The 27052-nt window shown below is 42.9% G+C and overlaps 1 protein-coding gene across 3 annotated transcripts in view; it reads right to left on the reverse strand.

The window, feature by feature from the left end:
- Positions 1–27052, reverse strand: part of FHOD1 (formin homology 2 domain containing 1) — a 281432-nt gene that overhangs the window by 32457 nt on the left and 221923 nt on the right. Inside the window, exons 10-16 of one of the 3 annotated variants that reach the window (XM_068261735.1) lie at positions 23854–24221; positions 19766–19906; positions 13352–13375; positions 11451–11504; positions 9948–10126; positions 8172–8315; positions 1302–2161 (exon numbers count right to left, since the gene is read on the reverse strand). In XM_068261735.1, coding sequence (XP_068117836.1) covers positions 1302–2161; positions 8172–8315; positions 9948–10126; positions 11451–11504; positions 13352–13375; positions 19766–19906; positions 23854–24221 — 1770 coding nt within the window. The remainder of the gene's footprint in view (positions 1–1301; positions 2162–8171; positions 8316–9947; positions 10127–11450; positions 11505–13351; positions 13376–19765; positions 19907–23853; positions 24222–27052) is intronic. The other 2 variants (XM_068261737.1, XM_068261736.1) reach the window with 2 other exon arrangements.

The raw sequence follows: 27052 nt of genomic DNA on the forward strand, positions 1-27052 counted from the left end.
CTACTGAGTTTCAGGTTACCGTTCACATTAACGAGTTCCACAGTGTAACGTCACAGGAACATTTCATCACACGACGCAAGTGATTTCCTGTCAGGTGATTTAAGACTAGTGCCACTAATAGGAATCAAAGCGCAACTTTCCCCCCGTCATGTCGTACGTCATAACGTGTGCATGAAATCGGGTTCATGCACACGTTAGCTAGTGGGAAAGGGCCCTACAGAAGAAAGTATAACCTAAGAAACCCATGAATCATTTTAGTCTATTTGTGCACACTGCTTGTCGTTTTGGGCAGTTAAAGAGGCACTTTAACCTAGGAACGAACTTCATCAGTAGCTGATACCCCTTTCCCATGTAAAATCTTGACTTTTTCCTCAAATAGATCATCAGGGACGTCTGTGTGGCTGTTATTGTGGTGAAACCCCACTCACAGTGTGATGTCATTGCCACGACAAGTTTCCTGCCTGTGAACCTCAGTATTGCATTGTTGGTAATAATGGCCGCCTCCTGCCAAGTAAGCAGGCAGAGAGAGAGAGAGAGTGTGTGAAAGTGAATGTGTGAATGTGCGAGTGTGTGTGTGTGTGTGTGTGTGAGCGATCTGGGTTTTTTTTCCTTGCCAGTAAAGGTGCTGACCTGTAGGCTCACATTGGATGAGACAACATGAAAGAATTTCACAGCGAATATCGGTCATTTCTTGATCTTCTACTTTTTAACTTCTTACTCTTGATTCATTTTTTTCCCCTACTATTATCCTTCAGTAAAGTTCCTCTTTAAAGTGAACCATTAGAGAAACCGCCTACCCTGCTCTCTGTTTCATTCTTCACTGCTCAGCTTGCTTCTTATCAGCCCTGATAAAATCCCGACTGAGTATTCAGTCTGGCTTTGCTCAGAAATCATTATAGCTGAGTCATTATAGCAGAGCCAGTAGGGGGCAGGCTTGGGCTTGAAAAGACATCACAGAAGACAGATTCCTGACCAAAGCCAGACTGAATGCTCAGTCGGGGTTCTTATCAGGGCTGATAAGAAGCAAGCTGAATAGTGAAGAATGAAACAGAGGGCAGGGTAGGTGTTTTCTCTAATGTTCCCACTGATATATATGGTAAAATACATGAGGGTGCTTTGTCTCTGGTTCACTCTAAGTGTGCAAAATATTTAATCTCCCACTGGGTGCCTATTGTCGTAAAAAAGCCCCCAACCAGCCTATCCTGGTTATTGTGCTGATCCTAAAACTAATACGCCCTGAATCCCCTGACCCAGAAGCAGTAGGTAACTTACTTCAGCTTTCCTGTGAATCCAAAACTTACCTTGGAAGAAACCAGTTCTTTGGCTTTGGATTCAAATAGATGTTCCAGCTTCTCTGTGTCCACCGTCACCTTGTCCAGAGACTCCCAAACAGTGCCTTTGCCAAACTTGCCCCGGCTGTGGCCGTCCGCCTCTTTGACTTCCTTCCAGAACAGCTTCACCGTCTTTCTTTTCTTGTTAATTGCCGGGCTGAAGGAGTCCGGTAAAGTGGCACTGAGACTGGGTGGAGCAGGCGGCGGCGGTGGGAGCCTTGGACCTAGAGGAGGAGGGCAGGCAGGAGGTGGAGGGAGGGCTGAAGGAAATCCAGGACACCCAGCAAATGGTGGGGGTGGAGGAGGGGGTGGAAGAGGCAGTCCTGAAAAGGGTGGAGGTGGAGGACAGTTAAAAGAGGATGGACGAGAAGGTGGACCTGAAGCCTCAAAATCGAGCACATCGAAATCCTCCTCTTCACACAGGTCCGTAAAGTCCAAATCTTTGATCTTTAGCTCCATCGGAGACTGCGGCGCAGCTTGTTCCCACAGCGTTTCTGCCGGTTTCTTAAATGGCGTCATAAGCGTCTTTTCCAGATTCTTGGCGTTGGTCTCAGCATCGATGCTATATTGAGCTCGCACGGCTTTCCGGGGCTCAGATCCGTTTTCGGCGGGGACCTTGCTTGGAGAAGTCTCCTCTTCATATTGTTCGGACCTGGAGGACGTCGCCCTCCTGTCTCTGGGAGGTTTTCCGATGTCGTTAGAGGCCGCGTTCTTCGCGTTGAGGATTTCAGTGTCCAGATCGGAGCTGCTCTGTTTTTTGTTGCATATCATGTCCAGCATGAACTTCTTGGAGCTGCTGCGATCTGTGGTCGGTGGGGGAACAGGACTGGCTAGAAAGAGGAAGACATAAAGCACAACTCAAGTCAACCAAATAAACACGCGAAAGCTCATATAGAGGAAATATATTGCCAGCCACAAATTATGAACGAGCTATTGGGATATACCTGGCCCTCTGGTCTGAACAGGTTGTCAATGTGTTATAGAATACAGTGGGAGTCCCCTGCTCAGTAGCATGAAGTCTGATAGAGTAGCTATTTCTGTATCAGTATGTTAGTCTTGGTATTACGGTCACATGTATGTCATATACACCACCTGTACCAATGTAAGCATTTTACTTTGTTGACCAGCACAGAAGATGATGGTGCTATATAGATATTAAAAATTAAAGTTGCAGTTGGTCTCCTGGCCTGTCCTGCACACATTTTATTATCATGTATTTATCTAGTGCGGACATCTTCTGCAGCACTTTACAGAGTACATACAGTAGACATGTCACTGACTGTCCTCAGAGGAGCTCACAATCTAATCCCTGCCATAGTCTAATGTCCTACCATATTATTATTATGTATTTATACAGCACTGACATCTTCTGCAGCACTTTACAGAGTACATAGTCATGTCACTGACTGTCCTCAGAGGAGCTCACACTCTAATCCCTAACAGTCATAGTCTGATGTCCTACCGTGTTATTATTATTATGTATTTATATAGAAGTGACATCTTCTGCAGCACTTTACAGAGTACATAGTCATGTCACTAACTGTCCCTTAGAGGAGCTCACAATCTAATCCTACCATAGTCATAGTGTAATGTCTTACCATATTATTATTATGTATTTATATAGCACTGACAACATCTGCAGCACTTTACAGAGTACATAGTCATGTCACTAACTGTCCCTTAGAGGAGCTCACAATCTAATCCCTACCATAGTCATAGTGTAATGTCTTACCATATTATTATTATGTATTTATATAGCACTGACAACATCTGCAGCACTTTACAGAGTACATAGTCATGTCACTAACTGTCCCTTAGAGGAGCTCACAATCTAATCCCTACCATAGTCATAGTGTAATGTCTTACCATATTATTATTATGTATTTATATAGCACTGACAACATCTGCAGCACTTTACAGAGTACATAGTCATGTCACTAACTGTCCCTTAGAGGAGCTCACAATCTAATCCCTACCATAGTCATAGTGTAATGTCTTACCATATTATTATTATGTATTTATATAGCACTGAAAACATCTGCAGCACTTTACAGAGTACATAGTCATGTCACTATTTTCAGAGAAGCTCACAATCTAATCTTATCATAGTCTAATGTCCTACATTATTATTATCGATTTATGTAGCGCTAACATTTTCTGCAACACTTTACAGAGTGGGATGGGGAAGGAACCAAAGGAACTAATGCCTACTGCTCCAGAAACAGGTTGTAAACCATCAAAAAAGTAGAAAAAGGCACACTACAGGTTTCAAACTTGCGTTTGTGGTTCATTAGAGCTTGGACACATACATGTTACAGGTCACTTGACCCTTCCTCAAGTGTACCACCACCCTCAACTCCACCCCATATATAGGACTACCTCAACAGGAAGTCCCAACCACTGGGACTCCTCCACTGTTTATTGCAGGGTAGACGGTAGAGTAGTTCCGTTTAGGAATGGTAGATATTGTTTATCTGTGTTTACATGTCATGGGATACACTTGGGTGGGACTTCCTGTTGAGGTAGTCCTATATATGGGGTGGAGTTGAGGGTGGTGGTACACTTGAGGAAGGGTCAGGTGACCCGTAACATGTATGTGTCCAAGCTCTAATGAACCACAAATGCAAGTTTGAAGCCTATGGAGTGCCTTTTTCTACTTTGTTGGAGATTCTGTTTAGCAGGAATGGTGGACCTGCAAGAAAAGTGCCCCGGCAAGGACTACCTAACCAGGTGCGCCTTACTGAGCTCCAAGGAGGCTACTGAACAGTTTGTAAACCATTCAGGGCAGAAAGGTCATTTTGTATTTAACAGCTGAAAGCTGTGTTTGGCTTTGTAGAGGGATTGGCTGCTTACTAAGCAGATAGGATGGGTGGTGGGTTGGTTTGGGGAGGTTTTACCAATGTGATGACTGCAACTAGAGAGCGCCAATGTGATGAGCGACATGCTCTCTTGCTCTAACAGCAGCCGGGTTGCTGTTACAGCAAGAGAGCATGTCGCTCTGATCGATTGTGTCTCTCTTGAAATGTACAGTATATTTGAATACGGTTTTTGCACTATAGTTACATAGTTATTATGGTTAAAAAAAGACATACAGTACGTCCATCGAGTTCAACTAGTACAAAGTACAACTCCAGCCTGCTCCCTCACATATCCCTGTTGATCCAGAAGAAGGCGAAAAAACCCTTACAAGGCATGGTCCAATTAGCCCCAAAAGGGAAAAATTCCTTCCCGACTCCGGATGGCAATCAGATAAAATCCCTGGATCAACATCATTAGGCATTACCTAGTAATTGGTAATGCCTAATGATGTTGATCCAGGGATTTTATCTGATTGCCATCCGGAGTCGGGAAGGAATTTTTCCCTTTAGGGGCTAATTGGACCATGCCTTGTGGGTTTTTTTTCGCCTTCCTCTGCACTTGCATCCTTAGTACTGGGCACTTTGTTCCCCTGACGAAGCATCCCTTTGAGGGGGTGAAACATGTTGGGTTGGCTTGGCTGATGTAAATAGCAAGGGCACAGTGATCCTGGTCCCACTAGACGTTTCTTACTGCAAGTATATGAGAGAATAACCAAGCAGCTCGGGGTGAGCCAAACCACTTTCACCAAGCATTGCAAGTATATGGGGATCCAAAACAAACCTTGATCCTGTTCCTCGTTTTGATCAATTAGTTTCAATATAATACTGCAGCTCAGTTTTTAACTATGTCCATTAAAAGTTATGTTTTCTCAACTTTCCTTATAGGGTTAATTATGTGTAGAATTTCAGAGAGAGATCTGTCGTCTGCCCATACACCGCAGACCAATTCCTGATCGATGTCCCCATAAATTCTCTTGGGAATCGGCCTTGTGACGCCGACGCCCCCTAGTGTAAATGTGTCCCCCATGCAGGCATTTATCCGCCGCAGTGCCCATCAATCTTTAGCTTCCTCCATTTGTGTCTCACACGTTGCCGGTGTTTAGGACACGACACGTGTGTTGTCACACACGCCACGTGCTACACACCAGCAGCTCATCCAGATATCACATGCTGTTACCGCCGTGCACCAGATGGAGCATGCCATCCCGAGATTTACCAGCATGTACGATTGATACATGCAACCAATTTCAGCCTGAAAGCTGCCGCATCGCCCATCGGGCATGCTTGTCAGCACAGATTTTCATCTGATTTGATAATTAGCGAATCGGATGGTCCATCAGCAGCCAAGTCGAGTGATGTATGGCTGTCTTAAAGTGAACCTCCAGACTCAAAATCTACTCAACAGCACTGAAAAGGCTTGGTGTTTAACAGTTTCACAGCATCAGAACTGTTTTTCTTATCCAAGCCTCATTTTTAGCTGCACAGAAGCTAAGCTCCGCCCCAAAAAAGAGAACTGCCCGGACATTTTTCCCCTGATGCTGTGCAAAGCATAATGGGATTTCTGATGATGTTCTCATTGCCTAGCAACTGGGAGGGGTGATCAGGACACAAGCCAGTTGGAACTGTGCCTCATGCAAAACGATGGCTGCCCTCATGAAATCAAACATGTGCCTGTTCTTTTAAAACAGGGTGGCTAAGAGATTATATTATCTATTTTAATTAACATAACTAATGTAACTTAATGACAGTATGTTTGTGTAGGCTAAAGCACCTCTTTAAAGAGAAACTGCAGTGAAAAGAATTCATTTTTACATTTTTATGTATAAATTATTTAGTCAGTGTTTGCCCATTGCAAAATCTTTCCTCTCCCCGATTTACATTCTGACATTTATCACAGGGTGACATTTTTATTGCTGGCAGGTAATGTCAATGGAAGTAGCTGCTGCTTGCATTTCTGGCCACAATGCAACAAAGCTCCCACAGTGTGATGTCAGCACCATAGTCCTGACATCACACTGTAGGAGGGGTTTCCACACAATATCAGCCATACAGAGCCCCCTGATGATCTGTTTGTGAAAAGGAAAAGATTTCTCGTGGAAAAGGGGATAACAGTTACGGATTGGGATAAAGTTCAATCCTTGGTCATGGTTTCTTTAACCACTTCTTAGTATTCCGTTCACTGAGTCAACCTAATTGGCTCAATGTTAGGTCAAATTGTTTTTGTTTTTAAATCCTGCCCCCTGTTGGTTATGGTTATATGTACTGAAAGTATAGGATAAGATTCCCTAATACTGTGGTGCTAACTTGTAGACACGGTCCCCAGCAGGACTCAAATAACTGAAAAATCCCCTTGAGGACTTGATACCAATGCTGGATTTTGTATTACAGACGCATCACTGTATTGTCATCCCATGACCTGGTTGGTGACTTGTTCTTTATTATACCCGTCATGCTTTCTAATTCTAAGTCATTAGATTTATTGCTGTCCTCAATAAAAAAAAAAAAAAAACTTAGTACAAAAAAAAAAAGTTATAAAAAAAATATATACTTTTTAAAGCAGCAAGACACCCAGGAAAAAAACATATATAAGTGGATAAATACTGTACTTGTCCTGCTTACATAACAGATTTATTGCACTGTCCACATTTTGATTTCCGTGAATTCTATATAGTAAATAAAGAGAAAACTGTTCCAGGTATTTTCCATCTTTACTGCATCTGAAGCTAATCCTGATGTCATATTCTACCTTACTCTTTTTTTCTCCTCTGCCTGAAATGGTTTATGCATTGCCAGCCCTCCTCCCAACTGTGCTCCGTACTAGAAACTGCACCGTCATATCTGGCTTGCTTTGTAAGCACATGTGAGCTCAGCACAGATGGTATTTAAGCAGCTTCTGCAGAGGGGTGAGGTGTATTTCCCTTCTCAGCCTTCGGTCACACTGAACTGCCCTCAGCCAATCAGTGAGGAGCAGGAATGTGGGAGGGGAGATAAGCTTCGCTCTCCCTGGCAAATTACCAGAATAGAGCCAGGCTGACAGTATTTATTAATAATAGACGACGTATTTATGATTATATTGGAATGCTTGCAATGCAGGGTCAGGATTCAGACTACATAATAAACACAGAGCAGTGGGTAAATGGAATTTGATTTTATGGCTGACAAGCTATGCTGCAACAAACATGCTCAATCAACGATTCGACCAATGATCGTGCAAGCTGGACAATCTCAGTCTGACGTCATTGATCACGTGCGTGGCTGTTATGGCCGATTCCGGGCATCAGGAATCAGCCTAAAAGTGTATAGGCAGACAACAGATCTCTCTGCGATCAGATAGAGATCTGTCCCTTGGACGATCTGCTCACACATTGTTAAAGTGGAATGAAACTCAGCATTTCTTCTTTGCTCTAAAAGATTATTTACAGCATATAATATGCTAACACAATTTTTTTTAAAAGTAAAAGCATTCAAAGGGTTAAATCACAGGACTGACTTTTTATCCTGCTGGGGCAGCTGCATCCAAACTGGTGATAACCTTATCTTGTGTTTACATTCTTCACTTGATACAATTAAGTAAACATTCTCTGACTGTGCAGAAACTTCTGCTAATGAGTCCTGAACTGAAACACTGCTCAGAAATCATTACTGGGGGCATTTACAACAGAAATACAACAGTTATGAATAAAATGCACCAGCAGCTTTCAAAGTAAATAAACTGAACTTTGGGAACTTATTTCTAAATAAATAATAATAATTTTGCACAAAAGCAAATATGATAATTGTATGGGTTATAAAAAGTAGAAAAGCACATTTTTATTGAATATTTTGTGAGAGTTTAAAACTGCTTTAAATGTATGGACACCTTTAGCGTGCAAGTAAACCTTTATTTTGACATTGTGTGGAAACACCGGGTCATGTGACTGATGTTTGGACCCGATGAGTTTGTGTGTATGTGTGTGAGAGAAAGGTGGGTGGGAGTGCTTGCCTGGCTCAGATTCCGGCTCCTCCTTCTCTCCTCGCTCCTCCCTCTCCAGGGTGCTGCTGGCGGAAGAATCGCTGGACCCCGAACACAACTCTTTCTCATTCACACTTTCATTTTTCTCTTCCTTCTCACTGAGATCCCCCTTTCCTGCATCCAACAGAGGGGTGTGTCATTACCCGGGCCGCCCGTAAACAGAGGCGGAGCTACGAAGCGCATGCAGGTCCCAGGCAGGGATTACATGAGGCTGCTCTGAGTGCATGCAATACATGTGATACAAGCGCATGCATGTGATGGGGAGCATAAACTACAGATCTGTGTGGGTGGTTGGGGAACATGCATAAGGGACGATCATATAATACATCAGACATGCTAGGTAAATAAGCGTAGTAAGTAAGAGCTAAGCATGCAGGCAGAGGATGGGCACACAGCTAGCCATGTCCAATCACGCAGCCATGTACAATGCAAAATAAGCCAAAGGGAAACTATCCACTCTTAGTATCAATGCAAACTAATGATAGTCATGTCTAGGGGAACTCATGGAGAAGCATGTGATCAGTTTGGTCAGGTGATAGATACACAAGTCTCTGATTTGCTAGTCATGATCATGTGCTAAAAGCAGGATGTGATCACAGCAAATCAGAGCTTTGCAAATCTATCAGCTGATCAAACTAATCACATGCTTCTCCGTGGGTTCTCCTAAGCATGACCATCACTAATTCAGACAGTGGTGAGAACGTTTTTTTAAAGTGTTAATGTAGTTACACACGGGAGTACATACAATGTCGAAAATCAGGGCCCTAAACAATACTGCAATATGGGTGCCTTTTTCAATTTTAGTATACAGTTATGTCTTCTTAGTAAGCACAGTATAAGTTGTTAATTTGTGTCTATAGTGATGGTAAAGTAGCTGCAGGGTGTGCTGATCTCTGCCATCCCCACTATGTTCAGTATACAATACTCTGAGTCTGTGGCTTTTCTGAGAATAAATAACTATGCAGTGTGCTCATAACTGGTGTTAATATATGTGATTCTGAAATGACCCTTTATTATATAGAAAATGGCCTCTAGGTTATTAGCCTCAGACGGAATATGGCCGCTTGGCATACAATTCATAGAGACAACAATGATTTGGTTAGATCTGCTTTTAGCACATGGCCAGCTTAGTTTCTGTTACTGTGTTGTCACCAATGCAAAATGGCACCAATACAACATGGCTGCCATCGTCTCTGTTTCTGTGCTCTCACCAATACAACATGGCTGCCGTATAGTCTGTGCTCTCACCAATACAACATGGCTGCCGTATAGTCTGTGCTCTAACCAATACAACATGGCTGCCGTATAGTCTGTGCTCTCACCAATACAACATGGCTGCCGTATAGTCTGTGCTCTAACCAATACAACATGGCTGCCGTATAGTCTGTGCTCTCACCAATACAGCATGGCTGCCGTATAGTCTGTTCTTTCGCCAATACAACATGGCTGCCATATAGTCTCTGCTTCTCTGCTACCATAGACCACTTCTTTTTAGTGCTGTCGCCAAAACAACATGGCTGCCTTGACCTCTGGTGCTATATCACTATAGATACAGGTTTATGCTAGACCGGTACTTTTATCATTTTAATGTGTGGTACTCATGAGATGAACACCCAATGGGTATTATTCTAACAAAACACTGAAGTGGTAATAAGGCATATGCTACATACAGTCCACATCATATGACTAGCAATAGCTTCCCTTTACATGCTGAAGCGTGTGTAAGCATGCGTGAAAGTGACTTACCTTCATTTTGCTCCCCAAACTCACTGACCGCTGCGCTGTCCTCAGGCTGCTCGGTGGGCGATTCATCCCCCGATTCACCGCCGTTACGCACGGCTTCCGCCAGAATCTCCTGTCTTCCTTTAGACAAGGCGGACATCTTCTCCAGCTCTGCAGCTGCCAGGTTCTCCAGGAAACGGTTTCTGAGGTAAAACAGAGGTTCTATTACTCTCCCACTCGGTACGGAGAAAACATCTGTGATCTCTAAAGCAAAACGTTAAGAGAGACATTCTGTATCCCCCATATATGTGTAAACTTAAGGGACGTTATTGTTCTACTCGTGGTATCCTCTTGTTGCTGCCAAAATACAAAATGGCCACACTTCATGTGTAAGGATGACAATGGGAGGGAGCTACTGTGATTTTGCTCCTTCTGTGGTCACTCAATGGCTGACACAGCTACAAACGAACATCAGCTATGTCTATGCATTCAGCACTGTCAGTGAGGATTAGCAGCAAACAGTCACTGCTAGGGATACTGGGACATGTAGTCCTATGTCCAACAAAGAGCTTGTACAGGAAACCTGCATCAACCTGTCCCACTAACCCTGCTGCAAGGAAAGCACAGTTTTGAGAGCACAAAGTTCCTCTTTAATGAATAGCTCTGGTAAAATGAATATATTTTACTTTTTGGATCTAGAAAAAAATACCTTCGCTCCCTGCTCTGACAGAAAGCTGGTAGATCCCTCCTACAGGGCGGAGACAGTTTTTTTTTTCTGAAGTGGGGTAACATAAGACCCCTTGTTAAGTTTTTATAATAATCATGCATGACAGACCATCCATGACGTCCATGAGGTTGAAGACACCGCTAATCACACTAGATTTCAGAACGATCTTTCCATGAACAATCTATAGAGCTGACAATTGACCAATAAAAATCTTGTGTTTGTACACAGCTTTACACTATATTTTCAGGATCATAATTGTAGAGGGCTGAGTCGTATAAACTCTATATCAGACTGTTAAAAAGACCAATTAAAAAATGTAGAGCAATTTATCTTATTGTAGCACACGAACGGCTAACCCCTCTATGTACTGCAGGCATATGAGTGTTATGTCAGTATTGCAATTCAGAAGCCCCACCCCTGTCACCAAAAGGCTCCACCTCCTAATCTACATGTTGGCTTCTTCCGGTAAGCATGAGATGACATCACTTATTGGCTACAACTACCAGCGTGGATTGGGGGAGGGGAGGGGGGCACTAGGCCGCCGTGGACAGATATCTGTATCCAGATCTAACTTTTTGATGCACTTGGGAGACAAGCAGATAACTGCACCTACATGTGTCAGCACTCTTATTCTATGTAGTGTACCTGTCATTAAAATGAAAAAGCAGATATTTCATTGGTTCATTCAGAAATCATATACACAGTAGATAACAGTACAGATCGAGGAACACATGAATACTAGCAGACAAAATGGCGACCAACACTGTCCACAGATGTCTGGCACATCAGGTGGTACTTACTCAAACTTTTTCAGGATAGGTTTGTCTCCATAGACATGATTATTCCTGTCATCCCTGTGGGAAGAATGGGTTAACGGCTGATCAGGACATGTCACACGCCACACACGTATTTGGCACTAGTGGGTAAGTAAGAAAAGCATGCTCCAATCACGAGCGGTATCCGCCCATACACCGCCATGGTTTAGAAAGCCTCCTGCGTATCCTATGCGACCAACACAGACGCACGTGCAAGGTGTGAAAGACTGTGTGCTGGGGTGCGCAATGCAAGATATGGGAAGCTAATGGAATATGCCAGTATACCCAATTCTGGGGCGAGGCTCCTAGTACCAGGTTTCTGAAAAAACGGCACTTTATAATATTAATAGAAGAAGATGTTTTTTCTGATTGCTTTAGTCCACTTTATATATTTCCTAAAGGGAGCCATACATCTAGCGATTGTGATTCAATCGACAAAGGGATCGACTTTATTGGACGATCGACCTCAGTTTGGTTGATCGAAAGTTGATCAACTAGTGGCCCACACACGACAAACTATGTCCTATCCCATTCACCTTCACATTCGATCTGACCAATGTTGTGTCTCCAAGCTCTGAATGCAAAAATCGATCAGAGTCAATCGATTGATATGTGAACAGTAGCTGATTCCTGTGCAGTTCACCAAGATCTTGCATCCTGCTCGATCCACAAAGATGGTCAATTCGACATCGCTCAATGTATAGCCACCTTATGTCTCATAAAAGATATGAGATGTAAATAAAAAGTAATATAACTCTTGCTGATATTTCAGTGTAGACTTTCTGTTAGTGACAGCTTCTCTTTAAAGAGGAGCTGTTAGGTATAGGGTCTCAGAGAAAATAAACACATATATTAGTAGCTAAAGATTGGCTGTACTTACATTACATATGCATTTCACTGTCCACGTTTGGATTTCACAGAATTTGTATATAGTATATGCAGAGAATGATGCTCCTGACAGCTCATGGCAGGTTCCATGTTTGTGAAGCCAAATGTGTCGTCATGTCCTGCCTGCTTCCTGATCACAGAACAGCTCATACTGAATAACACTAGTTTGCAGTGAATATTAATGAGCCATGTGGCTAGGAACAATAGCGGACTCCTGCAGTGTACTCTGCCCCGAGATTTATCTGTGCTGTGGCTGGACTGAGTTTTAGAAGCTGCTGAAACTTGATCCTGTCTTCTCCTTAGCAGCCGAGGGGAGGGCCCCAGAATGCTTTGCAGTATGTTATGCGGCTTGCGTCCTGCTTAGGTCTAAGCCTTTCTGATAAGCACACATCAAAGGTAAGAGAGATCTTTATCTTCAGTAATGTCTTTTTGGCTTCCTTCTAAACTGTTTAACACAGGAGACTAGAGGTTTAAATTAGCTTCTGCAGCCTGACAGTTACTCTTTAAGTGACAGGTTCTCTTTAAGTGGAATTGGTTAATATCGCTCTCTCTAACCGCTGAAGAACTACAAGTCCTAGAAGGCCACACGGATGTAATCTAGAGCACTCTAAAGCAGTGGTAGGCAAACTTGGTTCTCCAGCTGTTAAGGAACTACAAGTCCCACAATGCGTTTGCCTTTATGAATCATGACTGTGACTGCCAGACTCCTGCAATGCATTATGGGACTTGTAGTTCCTTAACAGAGCCAAGTTTGCCTATCACTGCTCTAAAGGAAGAATTTCGGCGGTTTTCCCACGAATATCACGACTCGGGTTATGACACCACAGCAACAAAAACATATCACAGATGACGTGAGTTATATAATTAGACAAAGATTCCACTGCAGTAATAAAACAGCACACTGAGTCATAACAGAACTGGGGGAGGCCGGGATTAGGGGGGACAAATCACAAGTGCTAAAGTTAGGGGGTGCAGACACTGTCCAGGGGGTCACTTACCATGTAGGATCAGTTTGGGGGATTCTGGAGAGAGAAGGGAATCAGGGACAGAAGAAATAGAGAGGATTTCAGACAGAAAAATAAAAATAGAAAGAAAGGTAGCCAGTTCTTCTAGGGATGGTACAGCTCCATACACAGGATTTTAACCACTTGAAGACCACAGGCTAAAACCCCCCCTAGTGACCAGGCCATTTTTTACTGCACTCTGCAGCTTTAACAGATTATTGCTTGGCCACAAAACTTACCACCCAAATGAATTGTACTTCCTTTTCTTCCCACTAACAGAACTTTCTGTCGGTGCAATTTGACTGCTGCTGCGAGGTCAATTTTTATTTTTAAACTTTATTGTAATTTTTGTTTCCCCCCCGAGAAACAATCACTGGTACTTATCCGTTAGCCGCATCCGGCAGGTGGCGCTAATTACTATTCCCCCTCCAGGCCGACATGGATAGTAGGGAAAGATGTAACTCTGGTGGAGTTTTGTCGCCACCTAGAGGATGCGCCCGGCTAACGGATAAGTACCCAATCACTTTAATCACCTCTCATAGGTATCAGCGTATGAGAGGGATCCGATTGTGAGCTACTCCCGGGGACAGCTGAGTGGCATCTGTCCCCCCATACAGCGCTGCACTAGATCGCAGCACTGCACACTGTTTTTTTGGGGGGCAGCCTGCCAGCTCCGATCGCGGCTGGCAGGCTGTTTACGGAGCTGAGCTCCATAACTTCCTTGCTAATCTCCGCCTCCAGGACCTGATGCCAATCGGTGTTAGGTGGTCCTGTAGCTGCTACCCTCCCACCGCCGTTCGGTGTTAGGTGGTCAGGAGGGGGTTAATAGTGTTGTCAGTGCAATGAACCCTTCAGTTCACTTCTGGTGTAATAGTTGCACTTAAAGAGGCGCTGTAGTGACATATAGGAGAATGCAGTAAAGCATTCAGGATACCAACTTTTATGTTAACTATGGTTTCAGCATCAGAAACACTTCCTAAGCTACAGTATATACTGGTATATAACTCTGCCCTCCCACTGAACCTTTGCCCAGGCTGTTTATTATGCAAATGCTCTCCCTCAGGGCCCTTTCACACCAGAGGGATTTTTCGGCGTTTTAACGCCACGGCCAAAGTTGGCGTTTTGCTAGGTAAAAGAAAGTCCATAGACTTTCATTTTACCTTTCACATCTAACTCGGCGTTTTGGAGCGTTGCGTTTCAACGCTCCCAGGAGCTTTTTCAGGGCTGTTAACAGCCGAAGTTGGCTGTTGGCGTTTCAATGATAGTCAATGGAAAACGCCAACTTCAGCGTTTTCAAAGCCTTTTCAAAGCGTTTTACAGCTATCTTGTTCACTTATTTTTATAGAAGAAAAAAAAAAGGACGTTTCCATATGGGCTGTAAAACTCTTTCAAAAGGCTTTGAAAACGCTATGTATTGGCGTTAAGCAAAAGGCTGACTTTCAGCCTTTTCTACCGCAGCCTCTAGTGTGAAAGAGCCCTCAAAGCATTTTGAGAGATCAGGGCCCATATGCAATTACATTTTTCTCACGAGTTTTGTTCTAGGAGTTAATTTTTTATCCTGCATTGAAAACTTTTTCAGTACTCTGCAATTGAAAACGTGCTAAAAATAGGTGTTAGAAAATCTGTTAGATTTTTACTGCTTACAATAAGCGACAGCAACATAGCAGACAAGTAATTCTTAGTGTCTTTTTTACCCTGGAAGAAATGTGTGTATTTTATATGTCACAATGTTTCACAATAGGGGTCTTTTAAATATGATAATTTTTTAGCTTTTTGGACTTTTTTTATATGTGCAAATTTTCACATTCTGATTTTTTTTTTAAGTTAATTTAAATGAATTTGCATTTAACTTTACATTCATATGCACATTTTTGCATTCAGAATGCAACAATTCTCATTAGCATTATATGTGTTTTACATGTCTGTTTTGAAAAACATACATCTAGGCTTTATTTCCAGCAGAAAAACTGGATGTGAAAATTTGCATAACAACGCACAAGTGCGATGCCATTGAAATGCAATAGATGTGAAACGTGAATTCAGAAAATGCAATTCGCAACATGGCCAAGGGGGCCTTGTAGAAAGGATAGCGGACATCACAAGGATGTCCTCTATCCTGAAAAGCTCACACTCTAAAGTCGCTGTCATAACCCAGCTAATGATATATTGATACACACATGCACACAAAAATAAGTTTGCCCTGAGGAGCTTACACTCTAACCACTACCATAGTAAAGCTGTGATGATACATAGATCACCTCTCTACAGAGGACATTGACCGCCTACATCAGTCCATATCCAAAGGAGCTTGCACTCTAATATTCCCAGCTCTCCAAAAAGATTATAGAAAGCATTGAGCTGTTTACATCACAAGAGCTTACAATCTAAGACCAGCCTACCACTGTCACATGGAGTATAATACTGCAGTGGTGTACTGAGAACATGCACCAGAAGAGCTCACAATCTGATGTCTCCAGGTTTACACACTTAGTATTTTATAGATTTATCAAATTACGTAGCACTCTACAAACAAAACGGAACCACGCCCACTGCTCTCTGTACCAGAGGAGCTTACACTCTAACGCCCCAACCACAATGATGCGCACGGCAATTAGACGTGATGAAGAGAATACTGATACATTCCATCAGCACTTTATAAAGTCTTGGCCCCAGGAGCTTACAATCTGATAAATCTACCACAGCGACCACCGATCACTGGATGTCATGTCTGTTGAAAAAGACATTTCCCAAAACCCTTTATGCATTGCTTCTGTTTGGTAGCCGGCGAGGTTAATTGGTCGATGTTCTCTGGAAAGTTCTGCAGAAATGTGTCAGAGCTACAAGTGTAAAATCAATTACTTCAATCCCTCTAAAACTGACCCCACACACAATTCAGTTTTTTACAATTTTTTTTTCCCATCAGAGAAATCTGATCAATTTTTCCCTTTGATCAAACAATCAGAAAAGTTGAATCAACTTACCACACACAGATGATTTTTTCCAAAAATATCAAACAATTGAATAAAACAAAGTTTTTGTATTTTCCCAACACATACGATCAGGTGTTTTAATTGAAAAACAGCGGAAAACTCAATTGGAAAAAAAAAAAGAAATAAGTTTCTCTTCCATTCTAATACAATCGATAATTTTGATCCAAAAAATGGGAAAAATGATTTGATTGCATGGGGTATAGCCACCTTTAGGCTGTAGAAAGTGAGGGATAATTTGCATGTGTATTGCAGTGTGCCCTATACAACAGCGTGCCGAAATGATCTTGCCGCTGGCTACAAATGATCTCTTACCATGTTTGTGCTTTTGGCGAATGCTCTGCGCCCCTCTCAGCGGTTCTGAGGCGATGAGCTTGGAGTAGTCTTACAGGTGAGGTCCTATATCCTGCTCATCCAGGCTCTGCACAACGCAGAACTCACCTCCACTGCCTCAGGCCCAACGCAGAGGTCCTGAATGGAGAAAAAGCCTCAATCGCTGCCAGGGCAACCGAAGAACGACAAAAGGCAGTCCTCTCAGCGCCCATCCCCCCTGACTGGACACTCAGAGGAGCCCACCACGGGATGAAAACAATTTCACAGGCCGAGAGGCAGCTTTATCCATGTGATAACAGTAGCCTGGTACAACGCCGCCAATTTCTTCTGCCTGGATAGGGAATATCTGATGGGACGTATCTGACAGCCACACCTACGGTACTTTTGAAGTCCACGCCTCCTGCAAAATAAATGCAGGGGTTCCCTGAGATCCAAAAATGATTTGCAGGGGTTCCTTAAAATCCAAAAACGTTTGCAGGGTTCCTCCAGGGTAAAAAGGTTGAGAAAGGCTGGTCTAGCTGATGGGCAAGAAATATACCTGTGCAGCCAGACAATATACCTGCGGCTCTGATCTGTACACTGGAGGTGCTTATGAAAGCCTTAAGGTGCCCATACATGATACAAATTTTCTCTTTTTTTGATTAGATAATGTAGTTCGATTATTCCGTTAGATCGAATATAAAGATTTTTCCAGCATTTCCGATTAGAAAAAAAACGGGATAATCGTTCAAATTTCTTGTTTGAAAAAAAAAAATATTTTCAACTTTCATTCGATTCGAACATTTAGATCGAATAAACAGTAAATTCGAATGTTTTTATTGTATCGTCTATGGTCACCAAAGGGAACTTGAGATGAGTTTGATAAGGAAGCTGCCATAGTTATTGCTATTAAACAATACCAATTTCCTGGCAATCCAGTTGATCTTCTGGCATAAAAAGTGTCACAAGTGTCACAACCGTAAAACAGCAAACGGTAAACAGAGGGGCCAGCAGGGTAAAAGTGGATAAAACCTTTAAAATTTGCTTGGAGGAAGCGGTGCTGAAATTCTGTTTGTCCCCACGTTTATTGCCTGATGTAGTGGGCGTGGCCTGCGAAACGCGTTGCACTTTTGGGGTACTATATAATAAATGTGATTACTATTATACAGACAGTCTTTTGTGTCTGCTTTATGGAGGTAAGTCCACCGCTTCCTCCAAGCAAATTTTAAAGGTTTCATCCACTTTTACCCTGCTGGCGCCTCTGTTCCCCGTTTGCTGTACCGTGCCCACCCCTGGTGGAGGGGTGATCTACCCCTTTTCTGATCTACAGAGAGCGACTTCTTAATCCTGAGTGAGGACAGGTCTAATCCCCTCACCTGCTTATACAGTGGTTGCCTTTGTGGTAACCCACGTTCGTGAGTATACTCTTCTCACTAATTATCTTTACTAATTTTATGCTGAACATACTACACTATATTGGGCTCTCGGTTTCTCTAACCTTACAACCGTAAAACAAGCATTTGAGTTAGAAACATCTGATTTGTATGCTTATTCAGGGTCTTTGGCTACACGTATTAGAGACAATGGATCAGGGGGACAGCCAGGCAACTTGTATTCTTTATAAGGAGATAAATATGGCAGCCTCCATATACCTCTCACCTCTGGTTCCCTTTAAGGTGGCCACACACCATACAATTTTAAAAAAAATCTTTCCAATTCAAGAGTTGCAATCAACTTTTATGATTGTAACAAAAATCTGACCAATGTACCACACACGTGTGGTTCAATTATTCCCCAATTATGAAAAAAATGATTGAAAACTCTGAGAAAATTGCCTGGGTGTATACATGAATAAATTGACAACCTGCCACACACCATTCAATTTTCATAAAAATCCACCACTCCCGATCAACTTGTATCAAATAAAAACGGGAAACCCGATCGAATTTCTTTCTTGAATAAAAAAAGCTTTACATTTTTCAGGAAATACAAATTTTTCATATCGAATTGCTGTAAAATCGGATCATTTTATTGTACCGTGTGTGGCCACCTTTTACCACACTAAAAACTGCGATTGAAATGATGGTGCGCTGTGATTTTTGTGTTTGCCGTGAATAAGCTTGCGATCGTCGGGCATGATTGCGTTTCCCTATGTGAAAAAAAAGCAGCAGGAAGATTTTTCAGCAACATAGCAATGCGTTTGCTATGCGAATTGCATGCATTACCGTTCATTTAACCTAATCGCAAATGTAGTTGCAGAAGGCACTAGATTTACGATTGGGGCAGGGCACTGTGATTACTTTGTTAACCGACTCTGGACCACGCCGATTGATATCTACGCCTTGTTTGTGCCCTTTTATTTTGAAAGGGAGTAGACTGCAATCAGTCACGTCCTGCAGTCTCAGCGCTCTTGCCCTTCACGTTGCTGCACCCGCTCGCTCTGACAGCAGAGCTCCCGTTTTACGGCCAGGAGCTGATTTCATTGGCTCCTGACCTCATGATTACTGAGAGCCAATCACAGTAGTCAAATGACTATGGTGAACTGTGAAAGGACACCTGTGGTCCTTAACAACAACAAACATCTGTAAAGCACTTTTCTCCCGTAGGACTCAAAGCGCATAAGCATGGCTCAAGCCAGTAATTGGCAAATTGTGGTGTAGAGGAAGAATTCTAGCAGTCCACAAATTCTAGGCTAAACAGGTGGCTTTTCAGTCTGGATATGAATAACTCCAGAGATGGGGCAGTCCTTACTGGGTGTGGTAGGGAATTCCAAAGGGTAGGGGCAGCATGACACAAAGTTCTGACTTCAGAAGTTTTGAGGTGCACTCTGGGTGTGACCAACTTTATGGACCCTGCTGTTCTGAGAGTTGTGGTACAATTTCAAGCTAAAAAAAAATCTGAATTAAGTTAATTAACATCAGATTGGTCATCCCTAATATCTCTGTAACAGTGCCAGCCTCAGTTCTTGTTGTGGTATTCCGGTTATATTTCCCAAACCAGCCAGCAGAGGGCGACTTTGTAATTGCCCCAGCAGTGTTGCCGACCTAGGACCTTTCACACAGACACCTTGGTGCTCAATTTCTTGGCATCTTTCCTGAGAATGACTTACTTGAAGATGCTGCGGTCGGTGGCCATGGCCTGCTTGTCGGCATCCACTGCTGCTGACGCAGGTGGTGGGGGGGATTTAGACAAGGAGATGTTGCAGATGCTGCTGTGGGTGTTGACAGTTGGGCTGGATTCTGGGCTTGACCTGCAAAAAAAGAGAAAAAAATCATTAGACAGACCCCTCGTTAAAGCAAAACTTAAGCGAAATAAAACGTATGTTATAATGAATTGTAAGTGTAGTGATCATGAATGAGTCATTTATTTTCAGTTGTATAGCTTTTTTTTTTTTGCATCATACTGTCACAATTGCAGTTTTAAAACTGCACTCTGTCTTTTAAGCTATAAAACAAAGCAGAAATAATGACCCATTGAACTTTCCTGCAGTAAAACCTTATCTCGAGCTGCCTCTCACTGTTTCTTGCCTGTTTAAGCGCTTCAGAAAACAGGACTGCTTAGAGAAGCTATTTTGCATAGATAACAACTGAAGTTTTTTTTTTTTTTTTTTTTACTCTTCCTGTACTGGAAAACAATGTGAGACTATTTTCTTTGTTACTAATGTCCTATTTCTTAGCTGTACTACACATACAATTCATTATTTCATAAGTTTATTTTCGCTTCAGGTTTGCTTAACATTTGCTTCATATTACCGTATTACAGACTCCGTTCCCCATCATTTCGTCTGTAAAGGCTCGTTCAGACTATAAGCGCTGACGTGCGCATTTGGGCAGAGCGCATAGTGTGCGACACGTAAGAACGGTAGGAAGGCATAGACAGCCCTTCTACTATTCCCATCATATGTGCTGCGCAGCAGTGCGATGCGCTATGGCACTGCTGCATGCATTTTTGGGAATCGTAGCGCAGGTGTGGTGCGAATCGTATGCGTTGCGTTCCGACCGTGCAGCCATCTGTGCTGAATGATGTGAATGAGGCCTAAAGCTGAATAGGGAATGATGCCATTACCTGCATATTTTTCATATCTGATGCAGCTATCTCAGGGAAATTCCCTTTGGAAACTTCAGTCATGTAACCCAGAGATCTATTGAGCTGCCAGGAAAGTGTGAGCTGTTACCCTAGCACAGAGCAATCACCTGACCTCACCCACCACTGCTCCCTTCTGTGCTGTCAGGAGACTGGCTGGTGCTGACAACCAGCTCCTCCCTCCTGTGGGTAATGATGGGATGCAAACTTGGCTCTCCAGCTGTTGAGGAACTACAAGTCCCACAATGCGACAGCCACAGTCATAATTATCATACCTCCCAACTTTTTGAGATGAGAAAGAGGGACACTTAAGCCCCGTCCCTGCCACACCCCTGATCACGCCCCCACCACACCCCTAGTCACGCATACCATAAAGATTTCATAAGAAAAATATGTAGTTTTAAATTCAAACCACACTGGTCCTTTCTATCCTGGTTCATTTTCCTTCATATTAACATTTTTAAATTAGTAATAGATCAATTTAAAGGATGGGAACAAAGTTTTGAGTCAATTAAGCACAATTGTTAGTAGAGAAATATATATATTTACATAGAAAGAGGGATAAAGTCCTGAAAGATGGACAAATGAAGAGGAAAGAGGGACAGAGCTCTCAAAGAGGGACTGTCCTTTCGAAAAAGGGACAGTTGGGAGCTATGTTATTATTATTGATTTATAAAGCGCCAACATATTCCGTGGCGCTGTACAAAGTAAGAAACAAACATGGGGTAGATAATAATACAGACAATGGTATACACCAATATACAAGATACATTAGTGACAAAATACAAAAAAATGATACAAAATACAGAATACAAAATATAGAATTAGTAATGACAGTGATAAAAGTAACATGATGAATAAAATGTATAATGATTTCCAAGACACAAAAGGGGGAGAGAGCCCTGCACTTGCGAGCCTACAATCTAAAAGATTCATAAAGGCAAATGCATTGTGGTACTTGTAGTTCCATAACAGCAGGAGAGCCAAGTATGCAGATCACTGCGATAGGGAGAGGAGTTAGCAAGCACAGTTCACAAACTGCTATTCAGTGTAACCAAGCGGTTTCTGACATAGGTACAGGAAGTCAGCACCGCAACCCCAGCCAGCCAGGTAGCACAAAATGAATAATGCAAAAGTAGTTTATGTGCGATGTACAAAACTTTATGCATTGCAAATTATGATATGGTCCACATAATATGCATAAAAAATCCAATCACCCAAACTAGGGATATATTATTATACATAGCCAGAATTATTAGGGACCTTTTACACTTATGTCGCATCGCGTTACCATTTTCCGCCACAGCTTGTCGCATTGGCCATTACGGTCAATGGAACATGACACGCTGCCTGCGACGCGTCGGAAGTGCTACGGGTAACGCAGAAGCTGCAGTGTGTTATTGCCGTATTTCTGGATGTGCCACGTTTTCTACTTTATTGGTCCAGCACCATATACACACAATCGATCAAAAAACAGACAATCGTTTCAGGGGCCACACAGGGTCCCCTTTGTCAAAGCACAGTTACAATCATGTCTTGGCAAAGGGGACCCTGTGTGGCCCCAAAACGATTGTTTTTTTCCGATCGATTGTGTGTATATGGTGATGGAGCAATGGAAAGTTCCAGTTAGAGTGGTATGCGGACCTTATGATCTTCCCACCCCGGCCATCCATGAACCTCCCAGATGTGCAGGTCACTGTTAACCACACTACTATTCGCCCTACCTCTGAGGCCCGCTGTCTGGGTGTCACCCTGGACCCCGCACTCTCCTTCACTCCTCACATCCAAAACCTCACAAAGTCCTGCAGCTTCCACCTCCGTAAAATCTGTAAGATCCACCCTTTCCTTATCTCTGCCACCACCAAACTCCTCATCCATGCCCTTATAATTTCCCGCCTTGACTACTGCAATGCCCTTCTGTCTGGTCTCCCTACGACCTGAATTGCCCCGCTGCAGTCCATCATGAATGCAGCAGCCAGAATTATCCACTCCTCCCATTGCTCCACCATGGCGGATCCCCTCCTTGAATCCCTCCACTGGCTTCCTATCCAGTCCAAAATCAGATTCAAGATACTGTCTGACCTACAAATCTGTCCACAAAACCTGTCCAACCTACATCTGTGATCTTACTCAGAGATCCATACCTGGCTGCTCACTCCGCTCTTCCAATGAACTTCGTCTGACTGCCCCCCGCATCACCCAATCCCATAGATGCCTCCAGGACTTCTCAAGAGATGCTCCAACACTATTGAACTCCCTACCTCCCCCCCCCCCCCCATTAGGGTTTCCCCCTCCTTCAACATCTTTAAGAAGGCCCTCAAAACTCACCTTTTCACTCTAGCCTACTACCCCTCACTAATGCTCTAATCCTGCAGCTAAACTCTGGTCCCCTGCCTTTCGTGTCCCTATCTCTCTCTCTAGATTGTAAGCCTTAGGCAAGGTACTCCTCCTTATGTCTCCTACCTGTTCACTCACCTCCATTACCGCACACCCATCCTATGGATCTGAGTGAACTTGACTTGCCTAATCTCCATGCTCCCATCCAGTGACTAAGCATTACCTTGTACTCCTACTGTGCGATCTGGTTTGCATGTATTCCTGTATTGTCTTATTGCTGTATGTCACCCCTAAATATTGTCTGTAACCAAAACTAATGTCCAGCGCTGGGTAATATGTTGGCGCTTTATAAATACAATAAATACATTTATTAAAATAATACTTGTATGGACTTTGGCTACTTGGTCCTGCACCCACCACCTCTGCTGGACGTTGGTGTGTGATCTTTGGGATTACTACAACTTCTTTCTTGGGTCGCACCGCAGCTCCAACGCGCAGTATGACAATATTCGGCTCCAGTGCGACTGTTCCAAATCGCACCTCACTAAAGAGTAAAAGGGGCCATCTTACTGACCAGCAACAGAACTCTGCTAAAGCCGGATTCAAAATAGATTGGCGGAAAGTGGGAAAAACAATCGCTATCCTCAGGCTGGCTGGGAGTAACTTGCCAGATAGGGCTGCTGTCACATGACTGGCAGGTGGCTAAACCCTAGAAACATTTTCATCATGTTGGGTCAGGTCTGGTTTAGTTTCCCAGAATCCTGTGCAGTGACTTACTGTTCAGACGGTGAGGACGCGTCTGGGGAGGGCACTTCTGGACAGCTCTCACCAGTATCCACAGGGGAGCTCGGAGGAGGAGAGCATTCCTCCGGAGGTTGTGGTTTGGTTGGGGAAGGAGGCATAATGCAGACAGCAGGCTTCTCCAAGGGTCTTGGCTTATAAGCAGACTGTGCCGGAGTGCTCTTCTCCACAGGGGGCGCTGCTGGTGCGATAACATTATTTATTTTCGCCCACACCTCTGCGCTATTCCCCATAGATCGCCTCGGGCGCCGGGCCTCTTCTATCCCCAGGAGGGAATTCTTCCTGCGGTCCTTACGGGGGCCGGAAGACTCCTCGCTGTCGCCGTCTTCCAGTTTGAGGGAGCTCTGTGCAAAATACAGCAGAATCCATTATCAGCCAATGTTATATATTGCTTAAATCAAGACTGCCCTTCATTAAAGCAGTAGGATTAGTCATACTATGCAAGGGATAAAAAACACCTATATAAGTAGATAAATACTTTATCTACTTAAATAACACATGTATTGTACTGTCCACGTTTTGATTTCAGTGAATGTTACATGGTGGGAACCATGTCTTTCACCCACAGTTTAGGCTAAATCCCGATGTCATTTCTGCCCTTTACTTTTTTTTTCTTTTTTTTATCCAATCGCTGAGTCACCTCAGCCTTGCTTGTAAACACAAATGAGCAGGGGATCGTGTTTCAGATAGGCAGCTAGGCAGGGAAATAAATGGAAGAGGAGGAATATATTATAGATAAAAAGAAACCCCAGCATGCAACTGTTTGGCACTGACTACTAAAGGGCCAGTCTTTAAGTATGTGATAACTCTAAATCATAACAGCAGAAAAAGTTTTGAAAGTTTGGAATGCAGGATTAGCATCTTTATCACTTAATACACTCAGCCCAGTTGATGTTGAAATTTGATTTTTATGGTGACATTCCCGCTTTAAGAGAAATGCAAAAATTGTATGCAAAATGACTATGCATTACTCTGCACGGGGCATTTTTGATCTCTTGTTGTTTTGAGTAGAGAAACCGAGAGCCCAGTCGATGCCAACAACTACATACATTTCAATAGCTTTCACCACCACCCTTGGATTACTAACACCCCCTACAGTCAATACAGAAGAATACATAGGAACTGCACGGACCAATCACAATTTGACATTCAATCAGAGATCCTTACCAAAAAATTCACAGACCGCCATTACCCCAAAAAACTGATCAAAGATGCAAGATACAGAGCCAAACATCCCAACCCTCATACCACTACCAAACAACCTACTAATACTACATGCCCCCCCAGATTCATCACTCGTTACAATGCCCAACATCTGTCCATCCGCAATATCCTAAAAAAACGATGGGACATCCTTATGCAAGACCCCTATCTACGACCTATACTACCCACAACACCATCAATTACATATAGGAGAGCACCAAATCTCCGCAATCTCTTAGCGCCAAGCAAATTACGTATACCAAACCAACCCACCACCCTTCAAACACAGGAGCCTGGTTGTTTCCCTTGCAACAAAAACCGTTGCACAGCCTGTCAATTCATCAACACCTGCACATTCTTTGTGTCCTCCAGTACCGGTATTCAATATCCCATAAAAAAACACCTCACCTGCGAATCTAAATTTGTCATCTACCTCATTTCATGTCCCTGTCGACTCCAGTACGTGGGGAGGACTACACAGTTGGCCCGCAGCAGAATCGGACAACACAAAAGAAACATCACTAAAAAATTCCCCCTTCACAGCGTATCACGGCACTTCTGCACTCACCACGCCAATAACCCACAATTCTTCAACATTACACTAATTGACTCAATTGATGCAAGTTCGTCAAACGCATTCGAAAAACTAAAAAAATTTGAAATGTTCTGGATACAAACTATAAGAACCCTCAGCCCTGAGGGTCTAAATGAAGTTCTGGAAAAAATTTACTAAAATACCTCCTGTACCGTTTTTCTTTTATCTTGGCCGCTCTCTTTTACCCTTTTTTTGTCTTGTTTCATGACTTTTTATTTATTGTATTTTATTTTATTTGTCCCAATTAGTTTTAGTGTAACCGTCCATTTTTACAACTACACCTCTGGCTTGATTATTATTCTACATATTTTTATGTCAAAAAGTGTAATTTGGTTTGATTGTTATGTGCTTTTTTACCAGTTGCTACAATTGTCCAGGACTACTAAGTTGATCCATATTTGGTTATTTTTTATATTATATTTATGTTTCTATTAATTTTTATGGTGCTTTTACATGTCTATTTATTCTATTAATTTTTATGTTGCTCTTACATGTCTATTGATGCTTGTGTCTTAGGACCGGGTCATAACTTTTTGGTCCACTAGATGGCAGCTAAATACTTTTACACATCAATCCCTCTGTCAAATATACTAATTTTATTCCCACTGGATCGAATCATTATATTTATTTAAATCTTGAAAAAGACCTTTGCATATTCTTTTTTACTTAATTTATTCTTTTGCCCATTTACAGCATCCAAACACCAATGAGTAGATAATGCCCCGGCCGGGATTTGAACCCTGGTCTCCCATGTCAAAGGCAGTGCCCTTAACCAGTACTCTATTCAGCTAGTACACTATTCAGCTGCACATTTGGTAACCATGATACCTGTATCCGCCCCCCAACTACCCAATACACCGAACACAGGTGGCGAGAGCCCATTGGCTACTCACAAGCCCGCCCTAACCCCACCCACCCTTCCCAAAAACCCAATTCACTGAACACAGGTGGCGAGAGCCCATTGGCTGCTCGCACACTCACCCTAACCCCGCCCACCAAATACCTCCCATACATCTAATTGGCCCTTTTAGCAAGAACCTGTATATATAAGGAGCTGAGCGTCCTCACCACTTCACTGAGGCGCTACACCTGCTATTGCTGAAATTCTGGTGAGTTCTTTATGTTATTTTATTTGCACACTTTACCCTGTATTTCTGGCCCCCTGTTCTCTTCTCAATGCTCTATTACCCATTACTCTTGCTGACATATACCCTTTTCCATTACCAATACCACTCATTGCAAATCTGTGTAAAATAACACCCCATAGCCCATTACTATCACGAGCACCATAGCCTCTACCCCCTATTGTCTACTTGCACACCCAACTCTTTTATGCCATCTCCACGAAGCTATTTATTTCATATGGTATGCTTTATG

This window comes from Hyperolius riggenbachi, chromosome 11, assembly GCF_040937935.1.
Source record: "Hyperolius riggenbachi isolate aHypRig1 chromosome 11, aHypRig1.pri, whole genome shotgun sequence".
NCBI classification, from domain to species: domain Eukaryota; kingdom Metazoa; phylum Chordata; class Amphibia; order Anura; family Hyperoliidae; genus Hyperolius; species Hyperolius riggenbachi.